The 10,228-nt window shown below is 47.7% G+C and overlaps 1 protein-coding gene across 1 annotated transcript; it reads left to right on the top strand.

Annotated features, from left to right (window-relative positions):
* Positions 1-3,647: 3,647 nt before the first annotated feature.
* On the top strand, positions 3,648-9,498 carry CELA3B (chymotrypsin like elastase 3B). Its single transcript, XM_004316118.4, has 8 exons — positions 3,648-3,687; positions 4,693-4,778; positions 5,796-5,893; positions 6,014-6,148; positions 7,306-7,442; positions 7,829-7,971; positions 8,627-8,779; positions 9,481-9,498. Exons 1-8 carry the CDS (start codon positions 3,648-3,650, stop codon positions 9,496-9,498), a joined length of 810 nt encoding a protein of 269 aa, XP_004316166.2.
* The last annotated feature ends 730 nt before the right edge of the window (positions 9,499-10,228 follow it).

Raw genomic sequence — 10,228 nt, 5'->3', positions numbered from 1 at the left:
AGAAAACAGTTCCATTTACAATTTCATCAAAAAGAATAAAATACCTAGGAATAAATTTAACCAAAGAGGTTAAAGACCTGTGTATTGAAAACTACAAGACATTAATGAAAGAAACTGAAGAAGACATGGGGAACTTCCCTGGTGATCCAGTGGTTAAGACTCTGCACTTCCAAGAGGGAGGGGATATGGGGATATATGTATATCTATAGCTGATTCACTTTGTTATACAGCAGAAACTAACACAACATTGTAAAGCAATTATACTTCAATAAAGATGTTAAAAAAAAAAAAAAAGACTCTGTGCTTCCAATGCAGGGGGTGCAGGATCGACCCCTGGTTAAGAAACTAAGATCCCACATGCCACATGGTATGGCCAGAAAAAAAAGATAGAAATTGAGGAAGACACAAATAAATGCAAAAAGAGTCATGCTCATGGATTGGAAGAATTAATAGTGTTAAAATGTCCATACTACCCAAAGAAATCTACAGATTCAGTGCAATCCTTATCAAAATTCCAATGGTATTTTTCACAGAGATAGAACAAACAATCCTAAAATTAGTATGAAAACACAAAAGACCACAAACAGCCAAATCAATTTTGAGAAAGAAGAATAAAGCTGGAGGCATTATGCTGCCTGATTTCAAACTGTATTACAAAGCTGTAGTGATTAAAATGGTATGGTATTGGCATAAACATAGAAACGTAGATCAATGGAACAGAATAGAGAGTCCAGAAATAAACCTATGCATACATGGTCAATTAATTTATAACAAAGGGGCCAAAAATATATACAATGGGGAAAAAGAGAGTCTCTTCAATTAATGGTGCTGGGAAAATTGGAGAGCCACATGCAAAAGAATGAAACAGGACCACTCTTTTATACCATACACAAAAATTAACTCAAAATGGATTAAAGACTTGAACATAAGACCTGAAACCATAAAATGCCTAGAAGAAAACATAAGCAGTTAGTTCCTTGACATAGGTCTTACTGATGATTTTTTGAATCTGACACCAAAAGTAAAAGTAACAAGAGCAAAAATAAAGTGGGACTATATCAAACTAAAAAGCTCCTGCATAGCAAAGGAAACCATCAACAAAATGAAAAGGTACCCTACTGAATGGGAGAAAATAATTACAAATCATATGTCCGATAAGAGGCTGATATCCAAAATACAAAGAGCTCATACAACTCAATAGCAAAAAACCAAACAATCCAATTTAAAAATGGGCAGAAGCTCTGAACAGACATTCTTCCAAAGAAGACATACAGATGGTCATCAGGTACATGAAAAGAGGCTCAACGTCATTAATCAGCAGGGAACTGCAAATCAAAACCACAATGAGGTATCACCTCACATCTTTTAGAATGGCTATTATCAAAAAATTAAGAAGTAACAAGTGTTGGCAAGAATACAGAGAAAAGGAAACCCCTGTGCACTGTTGGTGGGAATGCAAATTGGTGCAACCACTATTGAAAACAGTACGGAAGTTCCTCGAAAAATTAAAAATAGGGTTATCCTATGATCCAGCAATTCCACTTCGGGATATTTATCCGAAGAAAACTAAAACACTAATTTGAAAAGATATATGCACCCCCATGTTCATTGCAGCATTTTTTTTTTCAGCCGTGCCACGCAGCTTGCGGGATCTCAGTTCCCTGACCAGGGATTGAACCCAGGCCATAGCAGTGAAAGCCCATAATCCTAACCACTAGGCTACCAGGGAACTCCCCATTGCAGCATTATATACAATAGCTAAGATACGGAAATAACCCAGGTGTCCATTGAAGGGTGAATGGATTGTGTGTGTGTGTGTGAGTGTGTGTGTGTGTGTGTGTGAGTGTGTGTGTGTGTGTGTGTGTGTGTGTGTGTGAGAGAGAGATTCAGCCATTAAAAAAAAAGAATGAAACCTTGCCATTGCCATTTGTGACAACATGAATGGACCTCTAGGGCATTACGCTAAGTGAAATAAGTCAAACAGAGAGAAAGACATATACTGTATGATCTCTCTGATATGTGGAATCTAAAAAAGAACCAAAACAAAAAAACAAGCTTGTAGATACAGAGAACAATTTAGTAGTTGCAAGAGGCAGACGGGGGGAGAAATGGGTGAACAGTTTCTTGGTTTTGTTTAAATAAATTGAATAATTTTTTTAAAAATAGAGGATGCCAAAAAGACTTAAACAGGCATTTCATGGAAGACGAAATATGGATGACCAACAAACATTTAAAAAGATACTCAATCTCACTTGTGATCAATTAAATGCAAATTAAAATCACAATGAAACACCCTTCCATGCCTCACAATTGGGCAAACATTGGAAAACAGAAATAAAAAGGTTGGCTCAGATGTGGAATAATAGGAACCTTCATTTCATGTTAATGGGAATATTCAATACTGTCATTACCCAGTTTAGCTGTACAAGCACATACCCTATAGTGCATTAATTCTTGTCCAAGGCTAGAACAGATAATTGTGAACCATTTCCATAACAGCAAAGAGTTAGAAACACTCAAATATCCATTAACAATAGAGTGGATAGATTTTGACGTATCTAAAGTATGGACTAGTAAGAGTAAAAATAAATCAACTGCAAATGGACGAGTCTCAGAAACCAATATTGAACACAAAATAAAAACTAGATCACAAAAGGATAATCACTGTGTGATTCTTCTTATATAAAGGGCCAGTAGAGGAAAACCCAATGTATTGTTTGGGAATACATATGCATGTGGAAATCGCTAATGAAAGCAAAGGAATGTCATAGGGATGGTATCCACAGAGGAATTTTATAATGCTCTATTTGGTTTTTTTTGGCCGCCCCGCCTGGCTTGTGGGGATCTTAGTTCCCGGACCAGGAATCGAACCCGTGCCCTCAGCAGTGAAAGTGTGGAGTCCTAACCATTGGACCACCAGGGAATTCCCAAGCTGGGACCATTCTTTTTTTTTTTTTTGCAGTACGTGGGCCTCTCACTGTTGTGGCCTCTCCTGTTGCGGAGCAGGACGCGCAGGCTCAGCGGCCATGGCTCATGGGCCCAGCCGCTCCGCAGCATGTGGGAGACCGGGGCATGAACCCGTGTCCCCTGCATTGGCAGGCGGACTCAACCACTGCGCCACCAGGGAAGCCCCAGGGACCATTCTTGTTCATGGCTGCATGCCCAAAAACATCCTGATAAAGTCCTCAACAAAAAATGTTTTTAATTGAGGTGGATACTAATATTAACCCTATGTTAGAGGACAGAAACCTGAAGATCAGAGAGGTTAAGCAATGTGCCCAAGGATGCAAAGCTTGGAGATGTCAGAGCCAGGATTTGAACCCAGGTGTGACCAGTCCCAGAGCCTATGTTTGTTCCTGGAAGAGGCTGTCTTGTTCTGATGTGAACTTTCCTGCCCTTTCCCCTGTTATCAGCTTGCCATTCAGTGCCACCTGTGCAGTCATACATTGCAGGGAACCCTGGATCCTGTTGTTGGATGACTCTCCCCCATCTGCAGGGGGTGGGGGCTGTAGCCTTGGACCATGGGAGACCTGGTGTTCTACCACCTGTTTGGGGAATGGGGCCCAGTGTGACCCCCCTCACCCGCCTTCTGCCCTATATTAGAGCCTCAGGCTATGGATCTCTCTCCTACCATCTCAAAACCCACGATGCTCCGGCTGCTGAGCTTTCTCCTATTTGTGGCCCTTGGTAAGACCCCAGCCTGTGCTGCCCTGTGCCAGGAGCCCTTGAAATCTACCAACCCACCCTGAGTCTCGCAAACCCAATACGTGGTTCCATAGGAGAGGTCCCAGCTTGTATCTGGGGCATGATTGTGGAGGTTGTCAGCTTGATGCTGGAGCAGGAGAATAGAGGGGAAGCTGTGGGTGATAGACCAGCTCAGGAGGAAGACTGGGGGACCCAAAGGTCTGCGGTGGGAGTCCTCGACGTGGGTGGTAAACAAAGTCTAGGGGGAAAGACTTTGGGGTCTGTGGTTAGACTGCTTGGGTTGGAATTTCTGTTCCTCTGCTTAACCCTCCAACTCTCCTCTCACACTCCCCCTACTGCACTCCATATCCTGTGGTCTAGCCTTTTCCTGGACTCTCTGCCCTATTACATTACAGCTCAGGGCTACCTCCTCCAAGCAGCGTCTCTTGACTGACAATAATGAATGGTAACAGATAATGTTTACTGAGTGCTTACTATATGCCAGGCAGAACGCTAAGGATATTTTCGTATATTATCTCATGTAACCCTCACAACAGTCCCCTTAAGGTCAGTACTACTATTATCACCATTTTACAGGTAGAGAAACTGACCCTCAGAGAAGTAAAGTAGCCCATCCTAGAACCAGGGGCAGAGCTGCACTTTGAATCCAGGCAGTCTTACTCCAAAGCCACCACTCTTCACGACAATAGCTATCACTTCTCAAGGGCTCATTGGGTACCAGGCACGGTTCTAAGTGCATCAACTCCTTCATTCCTGCCATGAAAGGAAGCCACATGTTCATCTCTCTCCCTAGACTCCTGGGAGTCCAGAAATCCCTGCTCTAGTCCAAATGCTCATTGTTCATATGTGGTTACTGAGGTTCAGATAGGGAAAGGAGTTGTATGGGATCTCACAGCCTGTTTGTGCCATAGCTAGGACTGGGACCCAGACCTCTTCTTTGCTTTGGGGGACCCTCTAGCTGATTGACGCTTCTACTCTATCCTCTAGCCTCGGGCTTTGGCCAGACTTCCTACAGCCTCTCCTCCCGCGTTGTCAATGGTGAGGATGCGGTCCCCTACAGCTGGCCCTGGCAGGTAAGAGCAATACCAGCTGCACTATTTCCCACCATGGGTTCTGCACCCCACGCTCTGATTGCAGGATATTCATTCTGGACCCCATTGTGCTGTTTCCAGTTTTCACCTCAGTCTCCAAAGGCCAGGAAACCCTTGGACAATCTACTTCACATGGAAGTTTTGCCCATTTAATCTGTAACCCTCACTGGGCTGTTTGCAAGTTAAAAGTAGACTCTGGGGGGAGGGCAGTGTTTGACCCAAGGGTTGGTGCATTAATGGTGGAAGTTCAGCGTGATGTTTAAGGAGTGAGATTGGGGGGACTCATTTCTAGACCCCTCAAACTATACAACAGGGCTATAAGGTCTGGAGCAATAAAGGGATGAAGGGCTTTATAGAGGTCAGTGAAGGGAGCACAGAGGACTAGACTCATTGCACTAACACAGTAGCCACTGGCCACATGTGGCTATTTAAATTTATTTATTTAATTTTTATTGGAGAGTAGTCGATTTATTTGTGTTAGTTTCAGGTATACAGCAGAGTGAATCAGTTATACATATACATATGCCACTCTTTTTTTAGATTCTTTTCCCACATAGGCCTAAATTTAAATTAAATTTAGTAATATTAAAAATTCAGTTGCTCAACGCTAACCACATTTTAAATTCTCAATAACCACATGTGGCTAGTGGCTACCATACTGGACCATACTGAACATTTCCATCATCACAGAAAGTTCTACGGATGGCACTGGTCTACAACAGAGGTCAGCTAACTTGTTCTGTAAAAGACGAGAGAGTAAATATTTTAGACTTTGTCAGCCATGTGGTTTCTGTTGCAATGACTTAATTCTGCCACTGTAGCATGAAAGCAGCCGTGGATGGTACAGTTGTGTGGGCGAGGCACTGCACGTTTCCAGAGGCGCCATTCTGTGTGAATGATTCTCTCTAGAGTTGTGCAGTGCACAACCTATACAGCCATGGGTAGCGGCCCTTGTTGTGGGGCCCAGACCACTCAGGCTCCTCCTTCCCTTGCCACCAGGTCTCCCTGCAGTATAAAAAGAACGGGACCTTCTACCACACTTGTGGAGGCACCCTGATCGCCCCTGACTGGGTCATGACAGCGGGCCACTGCATCTCGTGAGTTCTCTCACTTGCCCCCTCCCTGCGTGAGACCCAGGCAGGCTGGGGCAGTGGGGGACTGTGGGAAGGGAGGGGGGAGGCCAGTCAGGCCTGTACTGATGTCACCTCTGCCAGCAGGAGCTCCCTGACCTACCAGGTGGTGTTGGGCGAGTATGACCGCTCTGAGAAAGAGGGCCCCGAACAGGTGATCCCCGTCAATGCTGGGGACCTCTTCGTGCACCCACTCTGGAACCCCAAATGCGTGTCCTGTGGGTGAGTGAACTCTCAGGCCTGGGACCCAGGGGCTCCTCTGCTGGTCTATCTATGACCCAACACTGATTCTGAGAAGATTCCCAGGGACAGTGGAGCTGGGCCAGCAGCCTGAGCCCAGGTCCCACATGCTGAGGGTCGGAGCCAACAGAGCTTTTAAGGATCACCCACACCAAACGTCTCTCCCTACAGAGGGGAGAGCAGGGCCCAGGGAGGGGCAGGAACTCCCCCAAGGCCACTCGGCTGGTTGGCTTCAGAACCCAGGACTCCTCAGGCACCCCTGTCCCAAATCCAAGGGTTCCTCCACTCAATGGGCATTCATCCAGAGCGTCCTGCGTTCCCAGCATTGTGGGCTAAAGGACGAGCACTGGACTGAGAATCAGGCTCCAGCACCAAGTCACTGTGCGGCTTGGGCAAGTCATTGCCCTTCTTTGGGCCTCAGTTTGACCACTTGTCAAGGGTGGCCTTCTGGGCTTCCTGGGTGGTTATGAGGGTCAAGGAGAAAATCACTGGGTGAGAACACAAAGCAGGGCTTCTTCACCCTCTCAAGCATATGCAAAATTGTATGTCTGGGTAGCTCAGCATTTTTCTGGTGAGAGGATCAAAGAAGGGTGCAAAATCCCTGAAAGTGCAACTCAGAAGTGAGGGACCATGATGGTCAAGACCTTGACCCATCCTCAGGGGCTCCTGGGGTGAGTGGAGAGAAAATCAGACCCAGATGCAATTACTTGAGGGACAAACAGGCAGATGAAGAGAGCAGTGGTTCTCAAAGTGTGGTCCCCAGGCCAGCAGCAGCAGCATCACCTGGGAACTCATTAGAAATGTGAACCCTTGGGGCCTCCCAGACCCACCGCATCAGAAACTCTGGAATGGGCTCCAGCAACTTGTGTTTTAACAAGCCCTCCAGTGATTCTGACACAGCTGATGCGTGAGAACCACTGGTGTAGAAGCTGAGGACAATTACCAAGGCCAAGGGTCAGCGTGGGCTGAAGAGGCCAGGAGGGCTTCCTGAAGTTGCTCAGCAGTAGGAATGCATGGGATCTGGAGGGAGAAGGGGCACCGGGCGCATCCCGGAGGTGAAATATCCTAAGCAAAGCTGAGGGGCGGGGCTTGGTCTGGCTGGAGGACCAGGCTGCCCATGACTCTTCCCTCCTCCCCAGCAACGACATCTCCCTCATCAAGCTCTCGCGCAGCGCCCAGCTGGGAGACAAGGTCCAGCTCGCCAGCCTCCCTCCCGCCGGCGACATCCTGCCCAATGAGACACCCTGCTACATCAGCGGCTGGGGCCGTCTCTACAGTACGTGCTGACCCCTCCAGCCAGCCATAGGGACAGTGGGGAGGATGACAGAGCCCGGGGCGGGGCGCTGAGGGCGACATCAGGAGCATCCTTGCACTTTTCCTCCATTCCTCCTCCAGAGGCAGCCTTCTCCCCTCCCCCTCCCAAACGTGAATGTGTTCAATGGAAGATTTTTTTGTCTTCTGCGTGCCAGGTGCTGGAGATGTTCTGATGGAGAAAGCAGGCAGGACCACATAACCTGGTGGGAGGAGACTTCCCATCAGACTGGAAGAGTGGCTTTTCCTCAACGCCCCCGTCCCACTCTGGGGCTCCCAGTCCTAACTCCCAGACCCCAGCCCTAGCCCTGCATCCCTACAGCCCCTGCTCAATGCTCTCTATCTCCACAGCCAGTGGGCCGCTCCCGGACAAGCTGCAGCAGGCCCTGCTGCCCGTGGTAGACTACGAGCACTGCTCCAAGTTGGACTGGTGGGGCAGTGCCTTGAAGAAGACCATGGTGTGCGCCGGCGGGGACATCCGCTCTGGGTGCAATGTGAGTCAGCAGCTCTCGTCTGCCCGAGGTGGTGTGGGGCTGCAGCCACTCCGCTGGGTGTGCAGGGCCCAGGGTACTTCTGCTATCTGCCTGGGAGGAGAGGGAGGAATCTTGACTGCTGGGCTCATTCAAGCCTCCAGGCCAGGCAGGACTTGGAGGAAGTCACTGCGGCCCAGGCACACAGCTCTGGTCTCTGGACTCTAGTCCCAGCTCACACACCGACTTGATCCGGGACGAGTTACTGTCCCTTCCTCGACCTCAGGATTCCCATCAGTACCGCAAGGGATATGGACACCATGATCTCTAAAGTCACCTTCAAATCTGGGGTCCTGAAGTTATAATTAAGCAATACTCTCACTGTACTACAAGTGAATATGAATAACAATATTAATAACTAACTGTGGTACTAATAATCAGAACTACCATTTATTGATTGCCTCCTCTCTACCAGGCACTGCGCTAAGACCATATACTTATCACCTCATTTAATTGTCACAAAATCTTGTAAGATATATATCATTCCTCATCACAAAGGAGCAAACTGAGGCTCAGAGAGGTCAAGTCATAGAAGGGTTTCTGAAAATCCCCAAAGTCTGAACCAATTCCTTAAAGCTCAGACACAGCTCAGTCCCCCACTGCTCTCCAACCATTCCAGGGTGACTCTGGAGGACCCCTCAACTGCCCGGCAGCAGATGGCTCCTTTCAGGTCCATGGCGTGACCAGCTTCGTTTCTGCCTTTGGCTGCAACACCCGCAAGAAGCCCACAGTGTTCACGCGAGTCTCGGCCTTCAATGACTGGATTGAGGAGGTAAGCAGGACAGAGCAAGCAGCGAGGGCTCTGGGTGCTGGCTCTTCTCAGAGGTGCTGGGGGGATGGGTGAGAACAGCAGATCCTGATCCTAGGAGGTCAGCAGTGGGAGTGGGGCACATGCCAGAAGGGTTTGAGGATGTTTTCTGCTGCAGTGTGGCCCTAAGAATCTCAAGGGCTTCTGGGTGGAGCTTTGAGCTACTGCTGAACTTCCTTTTTTCAACAAGTGTATATGAAGTGCCTCCTTTGGTACAGGTCTTTTCTTGTCATGGAGGATAGAGTGATGTGTGGCTTGTGGGGAACAGACGATTAAATGAGCAAAATGATGAAATGTGGTGGAAGCTGTGATAGGTGAAGCTCAGGCCCCAGTGAGAAAGCAAACCTCATCTGGCAATGAGCGGTCAGGGAGGATTAATACTGTTCGTGACAATAGGCTTAGCCACCATTTATGGACTCTTAAACATATGCCAGGCACTGTGATGACACCTTAGTTAATAGTTTAATTTAAAACCCCCATGAGGTAAGTACTATGATTACCCCCATTGTACAGATGAGAAAACTGAGGCTCAGAGAGCTCAAGTCACTCTCCCAGGGTCATACAGCCAATGAGTAACATGGTTGGGAGTTGAACTCAGTTCCATATGGCGTCAGAAGCTGTGTTCCTGACTAGACTATTCTGGTTTTTCCCCTCTCTTTTTTCAGACCATTGCAAGCCACTAGAACCAAGGCCGGGGTGGCAGTGCCCATTCACTCTCTTTGTGAAAAATAAAGATCTCTCAGAAAATTCCAAATTGAGTCTTTCTTCCTTCTTTGATTCACCTCTTCCCCTCTGGCCTGTTCCTAAAATCTTAGATGTGATATGTAGAGATGAGAAGAGAACCAACCCTCTCATATGAGAATGAGAAAAAAATGAGGCCCAGAGAGAAGGGAGTTGGTGTCAAGTGACCGACCATCACAGTTTTCCTGGGACACAGGACTTTCCGCGGTTAAAACTGGGTGAAGGGGCTTCCCTGGTGGCGCAGCGGTTGAGAGTCCGCCTGCCGATGCAGGGGACATGGGTTCGTGCCCCAGACCAGGAAGATCCCACATGCCGTGGAGCGGCTGGGCCCGTGAGACATGGGCCGCTGAGCCTGCGCGTCCACAACGGGAGAGGCCACAACGGTGAGAGGCCCGCGTACCGCAAAACAAACAAACAAACAAACAAAAAAACTGGGTGAGGGACTTCCCTGGTGGTCCAGTGGTTAAGACTCCGTGATTCCACCACAGGGGGCACGGGTCAGGGAACTAAGATATGTCCCGTGGTGTGGCAGAAAAAAAACAACAAAAAATCAACATCAAAAACAAAACCAAAAAAAACCCAAACCGGTGAGTCTTGGGAAGTTGTACAGCCACGTGCACAATCACTGGCTTTTCAATGCAGGCATAAAAGCATGGTAGAGTCTGCAGAAAT

This window comes from Tursiops truncatus, chromosome 1 (genome assembly GCF_011762595.2).
Source record: "Tursiops truncatus isolate mTurTru1 chromosome 1, mTurTru1.mat.Y, whole genome shotgun sequence".
Lineage (NCBI taxonomy): Eukaryota > Metazoa > Chordata > Mammalia > Artiodactyla > Delphinidae > Tursiops > Tursiops truncatus.
Note: the sequence above shows the minus strand (reverse complement) of the source record. Positions and strands in the feature narration are given on the sequence as shown.

Bases quoted from the DNA above. Each gene is read 5' to 3' on its own strand.
- CELA3B (XM_004316118.4), top strand. From the start codon at position 3,648: ATGCTCCGGCTGCTGAGCTTTCTCCTATTTGTGGCCCTTG. The intron at 4,779-5,795 runs GTAAGAGCAATA...CCTTGCCACCAG, and splicing joins CCTACAGCTGGCCCTGGCAG to GTCTCCCTGCAGTATAAAAA. The intron at 5,894-6,013 runs GTGAGTTCTCTC...CTCTGCCAGCAG, and splicing joins ACAGCGGGCCACTGCATCTC to GAGCTCCCTGACCTACCAGG.